General features: G+C 41.6%; 1 protein-coding gene across 1 annotated transcript in view; it reads left to right on the top strand.

Moving 5' to 3' along the window:
- cfap54 (cilia and flagella associated protein 54) overlaps positions 1-14,977 on the top strand; it is a 126,473-nt gene that overhangs the window by 60,227 nt on the left and 51,269 nt on the right. Inside the window, exons 33-39 of the mRNA XM_064938156.1 lie at positions 74-246; positions 452-654; positions 915-1,124; positions 5,743-5,936; positions 6,295-6,430; positions 6,671-6,794; positions 11,197-11,352. Coding sequence (XP_064794228.1) covers positions 74-246; positions 452-654; positions 915-1,124; positions 5,743-5,936; positions 6,295-6,430; positions 6,671-6,794; positions 11,197-11,352 — 1,196 coding nt within the window. The remainder of the gene's footprint in view (positions 1-73; positions 247-451; positions 655-914; positions 1,125-5,742; positions 5,937-6,294; positions 6,431-6,670; positions 6,795-11,196; positions 11,353-14,977) is intronic.

Raw genomic sequence — 14,977 nt, 5'->3', positions numbered from 1 at the left:
ACAATATTTGTGTGTGCATTTTACATTTTTACAACAAAGACAATAGACCATGATGAAATTTTTGTTCTTGTAGCTACAGCCAGCTGCCTCCGTCGTTGTTCTCCCTGGCCCACTCTGGTACTCTGGTGAGGTGGAGGAACATGCATCAGCACATCGGAGTCCCTGACCTGATCCCCCCGCCCCCCAAAGCCACACCCCAGCCCTGCCTCAGAGCCATCCTCCACAAGGCCAAGGAGAGCGGACAGGGTAAGGAAATAACTAACTAAACCAGCTAACACTCTCTCCCTCTCCCTGTCTCTCTTTTTTTCTCTTTTGCTGTCTATATCTCTTTCTCTCACTCTCTCTCCTCTCCCTATGCCTCTTTTTTTGACCCATCACCAGAGGGGTCACACATCAGAGGACAAGAACATTCTTCTTCTTATCTTTCACTCTTTCTCTCTCCACCCTTCAGCTGCCACCACCACCAGTGGAGAGGACTTCAGCACGACAGAGAGCAGTGAGCAGGACAGTGAGCAGGGCTCTCCCCGTACCCAGCCGGCTGTGGACTCGGACTATAGTGAGCCCTCAGTGATGACCACCTCCCCGACCAGACGCACCGCCACTCAGCTGCTGGAGTCACTCAACAAGGCTGCCCTGCACCTCCGCAGAGCCATGGTACCTGATATACACACACAAACAGACACGGATGCATGCATACAAACACACACACACATACAAACAGGCAACACAAATTAAATAATCATGCACTGTATGTATGCATACATGCGCCCACACACACTCCAAAATGTAAACCGTAACGTCAGTACAAACAATATCTGTATTTATGTTGAGAGTGTAATGTGTTTGGCAATGACCTGTATATTGGTATGTTTATGTATGGTATTTTTGAAGGGTGTGTGTGTGTGTGTAAACAGGTACTTGCCCATCGTGGGGGCCACTGGACAACGTTGCAGTGTGTGTGTCGGACACTATGGGACCAGGGCTGTACCATCACTCTACTAGTAGACAGGGGTACATCCATGGAGCCCCCCATCCCTTTAACATTGGACCAACTCAACACTGTCCTTACCCCTTTGTTTGAGCTGGCTACAGACCTCGTCATGAACATGATGGAGACGATGCAGGTCTCACTTTATCACTTTACTCTTACTTGCTTTTGAGCTCGATTATTGTTCAACTCAATCATACTAATTTGTCTACACAACTTCACCAAGCACTTGATATTGCTAAAGCAACATCAAAGTAATGTATAAACTAATGTACAGTGGGGTCCGAAATTATTGACACCCTTGATAAAGAAAAGCAAAAATGACTGTATATAATAAATAATTCAAATGCTGAGCTACACTGAGTACAAAACATATTTGGAACACCTGCAGGTTCCATGACATAGACTGAGCTGGTGAATCCAGGCTTATTGATGTCAGTCATTATTAGGAAGGTGTTCCTAATGTTTTGTATACTCAGTGTTTATTGTATGCAAAAAAAAGGGACATTATATTATTTTATACTAATGCTATTGCTCAGAGATATAACTTTTGTTTAACAGGTAATATATACTGAACAAAAATATAATCGCACATACAACAATTTAAAGGATTTGACTGAGTTACAGTTATAAGGAAATTCCTCAATTTAAATACATTAGTTAGGCCCTAATCTATGGATTTCACATAACTGGGAATACAGATATGCATTTGTTGGTCACAGTTACCTTAAAAAGGTAGGGACGTGGATCAGATCAGTCAGTATCTGATGTTACCACCATTTGCCTCATGCAGCGCGACACATCTCCTTCACATAGCGTTGATCAGGCTGTTGATTGTGGTCTGAGGAATCTTGTCCCCCTCCTCTTCAAAGGCTGTGCTAAGTTGCTGGGTATAGGTGGGAACTGGAACACGCTGTCATACACATTGATCCAGAGCATCCCTAACATGCTCAATGGGTGACATGTCTGGTGAGTATGCAGGCCATGGAAGAACTGTGACATTTTCAGCTTCCAGGAATTGTGTACAGATCCTTGCAACATGGGGCCGTGCATTATCATGCTGAAACATGAGGTGATGGCGGCGGATGAATGGCACGACAATGGGCTTCAGGATCTCGTCACGGTATCTCTGTGCATTCAAATTGCCTTCGATAAAATGCAATTGTGTTTGTTGTCCGTAGTTTATGCCTGCTTATACCATAACCCCACTGTCACTGTGGGGTACTCTGTTCACAACATTGACATCAGCAAACAGCTCACCCACACGACGCAATACACGCACGTGGTGTGCGGTTGTGAGGCCGGTTGGACGTACTGCCAAATTCTCTAAAACGTCCTTGGATGCGACTTATGGTGGAGACAATAACGTAACATTTTCTGACAACAGCTCTGGTGGAAATTCCTGCAGTCAGCATGCCAATTGCACGGTCCCTCAAAGCTTGAGACATCTGTGGCAGGCATTGTATTGTGTGACAAAACTGCACATTTTAGAGTGGCCTTTTATTTTCCCCAGCACAAGATGCACCTGTGTAATGATCATGCTGTTTAATCAGCTTCTTGATATGGCTTCGTGATTATTGCAGCTCAATGGGGATAACTTTTGTTCACAATTTTGGAAACAAAACATGAGGATGGGATCCACCCAAATCATTTGGGTTCCTAGATCCTTTCACAGCATTATAAGGCTGCGTTGAGACAATGTCTTATATTGATAAGACATTATCAATATAAGAAGCATTATGTACATTTGCTAAAGCATTATGATAACTCAGCGGCCCAATGGTAGGGATTAACTGAGCTGGACATGGGTCATTGGACCCATGTCCAGCTCAGTTAATCCCTACCATTGGGCCGCTGAGTTATCATAATGCTTTAGCAAATGTACATTATACCAGGGGCATTGGTAGAAACAATGTATGTAACCCAATTTATGTCCCGCTAACTGCCCTGAATGCCTCTGCTGATCCTACAGCTATTTTATGCAGCAATTATGTGTCTATGAACCAGATTTAGGCTGTTATCACTGAGGCAGTGTGCCCTAGTAGGAAGTCCACTGTGTGCAGCTCACCCTGCACCAACATAATTATTCTTATTTTTTTTACCTTTATATAACAGGGGAATATCTACTGCTGCTAAGCTTCCCAGTAAAGCAATGAAAACAAGCAAGCATCCCAGAAAACTGCTCAAAATAGCACACGTTAACATATCTAGCTTAAGAAACAAGGTTCATGAAATTAATAACTTGCTAGTAACAGATGATATTCATATTCTGTCTATCTCTGAAACTCACTTAGATAATACCTTTGATGATACAGTGGTAGCAATACATGGTTGTAACATTTACTGAAAGGCAGAAATTTCAATGGTGGCGGTGTTGTGGTCTATATAAAGGACCACATTCCTGTTAAGATTAGAGAGGATCTCATGTTAAATACGGTTTAAGTAATATGGCTACAGGTTCATCTGCCTCACCTAAAGCCCATTCTGGTGGGAAGCTGCTATAGACCAACAAGTGGTGAGTCAGTATCTGGATAATATGTGTGCAATGCTTGATAATGTATGTAATATCAACAGAGAGGTATATTTTCTGGGTGATTTAAATATTGACTGGCTGTCATCAGGCTGCCCACTGAAAAAAAAACTGTAACCAGTGCCTGCAACCTGGTTCAGGTTGTCATTCAACCTACCAGGGTAGTTACAAACAGCACAGGAATGAAATCAACACTTATTGATCACATCTTTACTAAATGTGTGCCTGATAGCAGTATCCAGGTCCATCGGATGTAGTGATCACAATATAGTAGCCATATCTAGGAAAACCAAAGTTTCCAAGGCTGGGCCTAATATAGTGTATAAGAGGTTATACAATAAGTTTTGTAGTGATTCCTATGTTGTTGATGTAAAGGATATTTGTTGGTCTGTGGTGCGTAATGAGGACCAACCAGATGCTTCACTTGACACATTTATGAAATTGCTTATCCCAGTTACTAATAAGCATGCACCCATTAAGAAAATTACTGTAAAAACTGTTAAATCCCCATGGATTGATGAGGAATTGAAAAATTGTATGGTTGAGAGAGATGAGGCAAAAGGTATGGCAAGTAAGTCTGGCTATACAACCAATTGGCAAACGTACTGCATATTGAGAAATCATGTGACTCAAATGAATAAAAAGAAGAAGAAACTATACTATGAAACACATAAATGACAAAGAATGTGAGTACAATTTAATTAAATTTAAATTCTTCAGCTCCATAATTCATTGAATCAGATTGCTCATTCGTGACAAAACCGACTGATATTGCCAACTACTTGAATACTTTTTTCATCGGCAAGATTAGCAAATTTAGGCATGACATGACAGCAGCAAACGCTAACACGATACATCCAAGTATATCTGACCAAACTATTATTGACAAGAATTGTAATTTTGAATTCCATGTGTGGAGGAGGTGAAAAAATTATTGTCTATCAACAATGACAAGCCACCAGGGTCTGACAACTTGGATGGAAAATTACTGAGGATAATAGCAGATGACTTTGTCACTCCTATTTTCCATATCTTCAATGTAAGCCTACTTGAAAGAAAGTGTGTGCCCTCAGGCCTGGAGGGAAGCAAAAGTCATTCCCCTACATAAGAATAGTAAAGCCCCCTTTACTGTCTCAAATAGCCGACCAATCAGCCTGTTACCAACCCTTTGTTAACTTTAAGAAAAAATGATGTTTTCCTGATACAATGCTATTTCACAGTAATATACATTGCTAATGTTGTAAATTAATATTGTAGCTGGAAACTGCTCATTTACAATGGAATATCTACATAGGCGTACAGAGGCCCATTATCAGCAACCATCACTCCTGTGCTCCAATGGCACATTGTTTTAGCTAATCCAAGTTTATAATTTTATAAGGTTAAATGATCATTAGAAAACCCTTTTGCAATTATGTTAACACAGCTGAAAGCTTTGGTCCTGATTAAAGAAGCAATAAAACTGGCCTTTAGACAGTCGTGTGGTCAAAGACAAGGACAGTTCTAAGTGACCCCAAACTTTTGAAAGGTAGTGTACATACACACACATGATAACATACCCACTATACACACACGTACACATGGATTTTGTGTTGTAGATATGTGGTAGTGGAGTAGGGGCCTGAGGGCACACACTTAGTGTGTTGTGAATTCTGTATAACTGCATTCATTTTACCGGACCCCAGGAAGAGTTGCCTCTTCCTTGGCAGAAAATAGCTTTTTGTCCATATGGAAAATGTCTGGGAAAACTTATATCAGCTCATGAAACATGGTGCCAACACTTTACATGTTGCATTTATATTTTTTGTTCAGTAAATATCTATTTTTCAAAAACATAGGGGTCAAAATGATTGAAAACAGAGGCATCAATAATTTTGACCTGACCTCTACCTCTTTGAGAGAAAAAAAAGATTACTTGTTAAACAAAATGTCTTTCTTTGAGCAATTTTATTGTTTGTAATAATATAATGTCCCCATTTTTCCCCCGTAAAATATAGCTCAGTATTTGAATTATTTATTTTATTCAGTCATTTTGTCTCATCAAGGGTGTCAATAATTTTGGGCCCCACTGTATGTACGTATGTACATTACATTGAAACACCCTTCATGTTTTATACAAAAATCTTTAACTTGAGTCGAAAATATAATTAAATAGTTGACACCACTATTATACCATGTGAATAATTGTACTTTTGTGTGTCTGTTTCCCTCTATCCGTCCTTAGCTCTGGCAGCTGTTTGAATTGGAGGATGAGGAGATGGAGGCCAGCTTGCACTTCTCCGCACCTCTGGATGACAGTACCCTGGTGGACCTGAGATGGATCAGGAGCCTCACCCTTCACACCCTTGAGCTGCTCTACCTCGAGGCTCGCTGGGAGACTCTGGCTCACCTCGCCCTGCTCTTCAACTCACACACACGGTAGGTAACATCCCTCACACACACACTCTCTCTCTCTTTTGCTCTCGCTCTCTTTCTCACACTCTCTTTCTCGCTCGCTCTCTCTCTTGCTCTCTTTCTCTTGCTCTCTCGCTATCTCTCTAGCTCTCTCTCTCTCTTCCTCTCGTTCTTGCTCTCCAAACACACACGCACGAACGCACGCACGCACACACACACACACAATCTCTCTCTCTTGCTCTCTCTCTTGCTCTCCATACACACGCACAGTCGACCCTGCTCTTCAACTCACACACATAGTAGGTAGTTTCCATCCTGTCACAGGGAGGTGTGCGTGCCTGCCTGCCAGTACTGTCTCTGTCCTGTACGTTGTGCATCCCAGAGAGCGCTACACCCACATGATCACTCCTATCCTGGTCCATGCTCAGAGGAGACTGCTAGAGAGGATCAGCTACTTTGGAGGACCTCCAGTCCCTCAGCCACACTTCATCAAAACACAGAACGTCACTGGAGAGAAGGTTAGAGGGAATAGACACAAGCTTTTACCACCCAATGAACAGGGTGTCATACTTGAACTCAATGTCAGGACACTAATCCATTCCTAAGGCTTAGTGTGGACTAGAGGATAACTCTGCTTCTATGGGGTATGGTTTATAATGAATACTGTAGGGAGAGAATTGAGACTACTGCTGTGTGTTAGGATGCTGTTTGTGTGTGTACAGTGTGTGTGTTGAACAGTCTCTACCCCTGCGTGTCAGATCACCTGTAAGAACTATGCAGGGAGACAGCTGCTGAATTGCTGGACTCCCCCTGCTGTGCCTGCCCCCAGACGAGGGTGCAACACTCCCACCAACCCAAACGCTGAGCTCCTCGAACTCTCTGGTACGGGAATCCAGTAGCAGCTGGAAATCAATCAGTCAATCAATGAATCATATTTTATTGCTATAAGTCGATATGCCTAGCACTATTGATATAGGCCAACCTTATTATGCTTTTTTATTCCAGGGCTTGACATTAACTTTTTTATCTCTTGTCCTTTGGACAAGTAGGACAATTTTTTTTTACTTGTCAAAGTTCAAGTCACTTGTCCCTCCAAAAATGTAAATGGTCTTTAACACCATTTCTACGTCATTGAATAATGCAAGGAACCATTTTACAAAATAAAATGCATTAGTAGGCTACACTCTGCCTATTGGTTTCTGATACATATTCAAGGAAAAGTGGGTGGCTGTATTCCAATATGGCGACATAGTATGGGCGAGTGGATGTGTCGAAAGGAAAGTAGTGGGTTTGTCGAAAGGAAAGTAGTGGGTTTGTCGAAAGGAAAGTAGTGGGTTTGTCGAAAGGAAAGTAGTGGGCGTGTCGAAAGGAAAGTAGTGGATTTGTCGAAAGGAAAGTAGTGGGTTTGTCGAAAGGAAAGTAGTGGATTTGTCGAAAGGAAAGTAGTGGGATTGTCGAAAGGAAAGTAGTGGGTTTATCGAAAGGAAAGTAGTGGTTTTGTCGAAAGGAAAGTAGTGTGTTTGTTGAAAGGAAAGTAGTGGGCGTGTCGAAAGGAAAGTAGTGGGTTTGTCGAAAGGGAAGTAGTGGGTTTGTCGAAAGGAAAGTAGGGGATTTGTCGAAAGGAAAGTAGTGGGATTGTCGAAAGGAAAGTAGTGGGTTTATCGAAAGGAAAGTAGTGGTTTTGTCGAAAGGAAAGTAGTGTGTTTGTCGAAAGGAAAGTAGTGTGTTTGTCGAAAGGAAAGTAGTGGGCGTGTCGAAAGGAAATTAGTGGGCGTGTCGAAAGGAAAGTAGTGGGCGTGTCGAAAGGATTGTAGTGGGTTTGTCGAAAGGAAAGTAGTGGGTTTGTCGAAAGGAAAGTAGTGTGTTTGTCGAAAGGAAAGTAGTGTGTTTGTCGAAAGGAAAGTAGTGGGCGTGTCGAAAGGAAATTAGTGGGCGTGTCGAAAGGAAAGTAGTGGGCGTGTCGAAAGGAAAGTAGTGGGCGTGTCGAAAGGATTGTAGTGGGTTTGTCGAAAGGAAAGTAGTGGGTTTGTCGAAAGGAAAGTAGTGGGTTTGTCGAAAGGAAAGTAGTGAGATTGTCAAAAGGAAAGTAGTGGATTTGTCTAAGTGAAAGTAGTGGGTTTGTCGAAGTGAAAGTAGTCGGTTTGTCGAAAGGAAAGTAGTGGGTTTGTCGAAAGGAAAGTAGTGTGTTTGTCGAAAGGAAAGTAGTGTGTTTGTCGAAAGGAAAGTAGTGGGCGTGTCGAAAGGAAAGTAGTGGGTTTGTCGAAAGGAAAGTAGTGTGATTGTCAAAAGGAAAGTAGTGGGTTTGTCGAAGTGAAAGTAGTGGGTTTGTCGAAGTGAAAGTTGTGGGTTTGTCGAAAGGAAAGTAGTGGGTTTGTCGAAAGGAAAGTAGTGGGCGTGTCGAAAGGAAAGTGGTGGGCGTGTCGAAAGGAAAGTAGTGGGTTTGTCGAAAGGAAAGTAGTGGGTTTGTCGAAAGGAAAGTAGTGGGTTTGTCGAAAGCGCTCTGCTGTAGGTTAGACTGTTTGATTGAGCAGTGCAATCAAAGTAGGGCAACTACCGTACCGCAAGAGTTTGGACTTTGAGTGAATGAATTTGAGTCGTATTTCACTGTTGGTTTTACACAAATAATAATTGTAGATTTTCAGTTCTAAAACTGACGATTGTTTATTTTTGATTAAAAGTATTGATGATGGGTGTACTGTTGATACGTTGTATGCGTGTGTTTACTGTGACTGTCACCCTGATATTGGATACAAGGTAGCTACTTCCCACACCGTTGCCGGACAATAGTGCTTGTCAAGTGGAGGCGAAGGGCACTGGGTCTTGGTGTTGTTGCAATTCACACCCTACCCATTGAGGAGTAGACCGTATGTATTTATCAAAGTGACATCTAAATGGTTATTAATATTAGTTATTTCTTGTGTACACGGTTATCCTACTTAAAATAAAATCACGTGAGAGCAAAAAATGGCCACGTTAGCTACATGACCGTGATACCCAGTAGGAAACGCTTCAAGTTGGCAGGTATGTCAATACAACACTGGTGCACTGGTCGCTGGCTTATCGACTCGGTGTGCAGCCCAATCAGCCCCGGTAATTAGTCTCAAAATACAACATTGCCCCTTTGAAGCTATTCTTTAAGCCTATAAAATATTGCAACATTACAATTACAAAACAAGTACTTTTTATGTGTTTATAGAATAATTCCATCCAGGGCTTGAAATTAAGGGCGTCCTGTTGTCCCTGGGACGATAACAAATATGATCACAGTTCAAAACAGACTCTGGGACAGTTCTGGGTCGACAGATCCAAAATTCATACAACCACTGCACATTAAACTATTTTTAAAAAGCAATGAGGCTGATGCAACAGAATCAACATGATCAAGTTTTATTTCTTCATATTATAAGCTCAACAATGCGCAAATGGCTGTAGGCTACGTGGGAATGTTCCAAAATGCAAATAGCAGGAGACGCCTTTCTCAACAGTTTGAGCAGTTTCATGTAACAGAGATCTATTAGAAATTAAGAAAGAGGTGAGATCTAACTAGCAACTACCATCTAGCATGGGTTACTTACATTGCCTTTGGAAAGTATTCAGACCCCTTGACTTTTTCCACATTTTGTTAAATTACATCCTTATTCTAAAATGAATTTAAAAACATAAAATCCTCAGCAATCTACACACAATACCCCACAGTACATTCATATTCAGACCCTTTGCTATGAGACCTGAAATTGAGCTACGGTACATCCTGATTCCGTTGATCATCCTTGAGATGTTTCTACAACTTGATGGAGTCCCCCAGTGGTAAATTCAATTGATTGGACATGATTTGGAAAGGTCTGTCAACTGTGGGACCTGTCTATATAAGGTCCCACAGTTGACAGTGCATGTCAGACTAAAAACAAAGGCATGAGTCAAAGGAATTGTTCATAGACCTCAGAGACAAGATTGTGTCGAGGCACAGATCTGAGGAAGGGTACCAAAAAATGTCTTCAGCATTGATGGTCCCCAAGAACACAGTGGCCTCCATCATTCTTAAATGGAAGAAGTTTGGAACCACCAAGACTCTTCCTAGAGCTGGCTGCCTGGCCAAACTGAGCTCCGGGGGAGAAGGGCCTTGGTCAGGGAGGTGACCAAGAACCCGATGGACACTGACAGAGCTCTAGAGTTCCTCTGTGGAGATGGGATATCCTCCCAGAAGGACAACCATCTCTGCAGCACTTCACTAATCAGGCCTTTATGGTAGAGTGGCCAGATGGAAGCCACTCCTCAGTAAAAGGCACATACAACCCTAAGCACACAGCCAAGACAACGCAGGAGTGGCTTCGGGACAAGTCTCTGAATGTTTTTCAGTGGCCCAGAACTTGAACCCTTGAATCTCTGGAGAGACCTGAAAATAGCTGTGCAGCAACGCTCCCCATCCAACCTAACAGAGCTTGAGAGGATCTGCAGAGTTGAATGAGAGTCACTCTCCAAATACAGGTGTGCCAAGCTTGTAGCGTCATACCCAAGAAGACTCGATGCTGTAATCGCTGCCAAAAGTGCTTCAACAAAGTACTGACGAAATGGTCTGAATACTTACGTAAATGTAATATTTCTAAAAATATTTCTAAAAAAACAATTCAATACATTTTAGAATAGGGCTGTAACGTAACAAAATAGAAAAGATCAAGGGTTTTGAATACATTCTGAATGCACTGTATATGACTAATGAACTTCAACGTTGATTTAAAAACCAATAGAACACGAGAAAAGTTCTGGTTTCAATGGCATATTAAGTGTTTACAAAACAATGCTGACAGCCTCCGATTCAAGGTGGGTGACATACGGTGCACCAATGGCATGGTCCCTCACTCTCCGGGCTATATTTATGTCATTAAAAGTCTCATTAAAGTTTGGCTACATTTTCTGAATGTCAGCATTGGTTTGGGCAATATGTGTTGTATATCACCTACACCTTGACATGTAAGCTTTTTTACTTACAGTATGTACATGAAAAATAGATAGAATAAATAGAATATTATTCCAATGTTTGCCTCTAAATTCTTTTCAGAGTAATTGTTTGATATTGAGATTTTTTAGTGATTTGTTTTTCTATATTCTTCTTGGCCAACAATTTTTTATTTTTACTTCTCTCGGACAAGAGGACAAGCGTTAATTTCGAGCCGTACATTCAACCATTCTTTTTTTAAATAAATCATCAGTCATTCTGGTCTGTGGGTATATTGATGTGTCGCCGTAGTCATATTGCCGTGTGTGTGTGTGTTTTGGTCTGTTGCAGAGGTGCGCCGGGCCATGTGTGTGGTGTGTGTCCCTCTGGATGTGGAGAATACACTGTGTTGTTTCAGGGAGGCCCTGGAGAAGGGCCATCACACTCTGCAGAACTTCCAACACAGCCGCACACTGCTACTACTGCTGCTGGCACACACACAGCCCTGTGAGTACATCCTTTCTATTTCACTTTGCTGTGTGTTTGTGACTCTGGCCTTTAATCAAGTACATTTGCTCATCTCCTGCATCCTTCTCGTCTCCTTTTAAAAAAGGTCAAAGTTAATCGAGGAGAGTCAGCGAGTGAACGTGGATGTAAATGCGTTTGAAATGAGACGGTCCTTCTCCACTTGCGCGTCATTAGGCAAATTAAGTTTACAGGGGTGGATCAAAACAAATTAAGTTAGAAATGTTAGACATTTTATAGATAAATAGCATATTGTTTTTAAACGTGCATATTTTTTCCTATATCAAAACAAAATCTGATTCAAAAGGGGTGTTGCAGATTTAAAAATAGGATACACATGAATATCCCTGATGAGAGGTGGCTATCGAGGAGGGGAGGACACTCTTCCGTTTGCCTACTAGCGAATTGACACACTCCTCGACCACTCAACCACTTATCCGGGTTTCCGGGTCACAAAGGAGAAGGGACAGATGACTGTCTTTTTCCTAAACGAGATAACCCCTGTGTGTTGCTGAGTGGCGGGAGGAGGAGAAAGAGAGAGACAGCAGCAGCCAAGCCGACTCACATTAGTTACTAACTTTTAGCTGCCAAAGCTATGTTTTGATCATCCAATCTGATTATATAGTACCTGTTTTGACTGCATCAAACCGAGAAGAGAAGACAGTTAAGCTAGCTAGGTAGCTGGGTTGGCTAATCAAATCTACATAGGCTGCGCTTTCCCCCGTCCTTCACAATAACAACAGCAGCTCGAATCAATGTATTAAGGAACAGCCTACCTCTTGGCCCTTGGTTGTTGAAACATATCATTCTCATTTAACTTTTAATTCCGTAATTTTAATTGCATCTTCCATTGACTCCTAAGTTGATTGCCACAACAGACACAGAGCCAGAGGCTAGTGCTACTTTGGTGGCTTGTGATTGGCCGACAAAAACAAAAAGCTACACGCCCCACTCGTGAAAAACACGCGCCTCTCTCGGGTTCGTGTGGACCCGTGAAGACCCCTACTATGTATACTTCTTCAACTATAACCTTATTACATTTCCATGAATTAACATAGGTTTGAATGAGAACCATAGGAATACAGAGGTTGCTATTCAAAATGGTCCTGCTCCTTGGCCAATTAAGCTACAAGGCTAACTTCTGAACATTCAGGCTATCCTAACTTCAAATTCTTAAAAACATTTATCAACTATATCTACACTCAGTGTATATTAAGGACTCAAAACATTAAGGACACCTGCTTTTTCCATGACAGAGACTGACCAGGTGAGTCCAGGTGAAAGCTATGTTTCCTTATTGATGTCACTTGTTAAATCCACTTCGATCAGTGTAGATAAAGGGGAGGAGACAGGATAAAGAAGGATTTTTAAGCCTTGAGACAATTGTGACTGACCGTCTCGATTCGATCTTATGTAGCAACATTTTAAATTGTGTTTTTTACATTGGATAAAAGTTTTCTGAGCTAGAAAATGGTATATCATACAGTCGTGGCCAAAAGTTTTGAGAATGACACAAATATTAATTTCCACAAAGTTTTCTGCTTCAGTGTCTAGATATTTTGGTCAGATGTTACTATGGAATACTGAAGTATAATTACAAGCATTTCATAAGTGTCAAAGGCTTTTATTGACAATCAAATAAAGTTGATGCAAAGAGTCAATATTTGCAGTGTTGACCCTTCTTTTTCAAGACCTCTGCAATCTGCCCTAACATGCTGTCAATTAACTTCTGGGCTACATTCTGACTGATTGCAGCCCAATCTTGCATAATCAATGCTTTGAGTTTGTCTGAATTTGTGGGTTTGTGTTTGTCCACCCGCCTCTTGAGGATTGACCACAAGTTCTCAATGGGATTAGGGTCTGGGGAGTTTCCTGGCCATGGACCCAAAATATTGATGAGGTGCTCCATCATGCTGGAAAAGGCATTGTTCGTCACCAAACTGTTCCTGGATGGTTGGGTGAAGTTGCTCTCGGAGGTTGTGTTGGTACCATTCTTTATTCATGGCTGTGTTTTTAGGCAAAATTGTGAGTGAGCCCACTCCCTTGGCTGACAAGCAACCCCACACATGAATGGTCTCAGGATGCTTTACTGTTGGCATGACACAGGACTGATGGTAGCGCTCACCTTGTCTTCTCTGGACAAGCTTTTTCCGGATGCCCCAAACAATCGGAAAGGGGATATATCAGAGAAAATGACCCCAGTCCTCAGCAGTCCAATCCCTGTACCTTTTGCAGAATATCAGTCTGTCACTGATGTTTTTCCTGGAGAGAAGTGTCTTCTTTGCTGCCCTTCTTGACACCAGGCCATCCTCCAAAAGTCTTTGCCTCACTGTACGTGCTATTCCTGAGCAAGCTCTTTTCTGGTGGTGCCCCGATCCCGCAGCTGAATCAACTTTAGGATGCCCTGAAGCCGCCTTCACGACAATTTAACCGCTCTCCTTGAAGTTCTTGATGATCTGATGAATGGTTGATTTAGGTGCAATCTTACTGGCACCAATATCCTTGCCTGTGAAGCCCTTTTTGTGCATAGCAATGATGACGGCACATGCTTCCTTGCAAGTAACCATGATTGACAGAGGAAGAACAATGATTCCAAGCACCACCCTCCTATTGAAGCTTCCAGTCTATTATTCGAACTCAATCAGCATGACAGAGTGATCTTCATCAACATTCACACCTGTGTTAATGAGAGACTCACTGACATGATGTCAGCTGGTCCTTTTATGGCAGGGCTGAAATGCAGTGGAAATGTTTTTTTGTGTATTTAGTTCATTTGCATGGCAAAGAGGGACTTTGCAATTCATTGCAATTCATCTGATCACTCTTCATAACATTCTGGAGAATATGCAAATTGCCATCATACAAACTGAGGCAGCAGACTTTGTGAAAATTAATATTTGTGTCATTCTCAAAACTTTTGGCCACAACTGTACACTACATTTGAGGAACAATGGGAAAGTAATTCTGCTTTGAAAGTTGATAAACTTGTAAACTCACTTTTGAGAAAATGGACTTTGAATATTTTGGTACACCTGCTGGAAAGCTCTTTGTCTAAACCCATTCAGCATTGTTTACACCCTCTTAACCTCTAGCGTCGAGCAATCCTGTATCCGGGAGCGTAATCATAGCCTCAAGCTCATTAGCATAACGCAATGTTAACTATTCATGACAATTGCAAATGAAATGAAAGAAACATATTCACTCACAAGCTTAGCCTTTTGTTAACAACACTGTCATCTCAGATTTTCAAAATATGCTTTTCAACCATCGCTACACAAGCATTTGTGTAAGAGGTATTGATAGCTAGCATAGCATTAGCCTAGCATTCAGCAGGCAACATTTTCACAAAAACAAGAAAAGCATTCAAATAAAATCATTTACCTTTGAAGAACTTCGGATGTTTTCAATGAGGAGACTTTCAGTTAGATAGCAAATGTTCAGTTTAACCAAAAAGATTATTTGTGTAGGAGAAATCGCTCCGTTTTGTTCATCACGTTTGGCTATGAAAAAAACACGAAAATTTTGTCATTACAAGGCCAAATTTTTTCTCCAAATTAACTCCATAATATCGACAGAAACATGGCAAACGTTGTTTAGAATCAATCCT

This window comes from Oncorhynchus masou, chromosome 26 (assembly GCF_036934945.1).
Source record: "Oncorhynchus masou masou isolate Uvic2021 chromosome 26, UVic_Omas_1.1, whole genome shotgun sequence".
NCBI classification, from domain to species: domain Eukaryota; kingdom Metazoa; phylum Chordata; class Actinopteri; order Salmoniformes; family Salmonidae; genus Oncorhynchus; species Oncorhynchus masou.
Note: the sequence above shows the minus strand (reverse complement) of the source record. Positions and strands in the feature narration are given on the sequence as shown.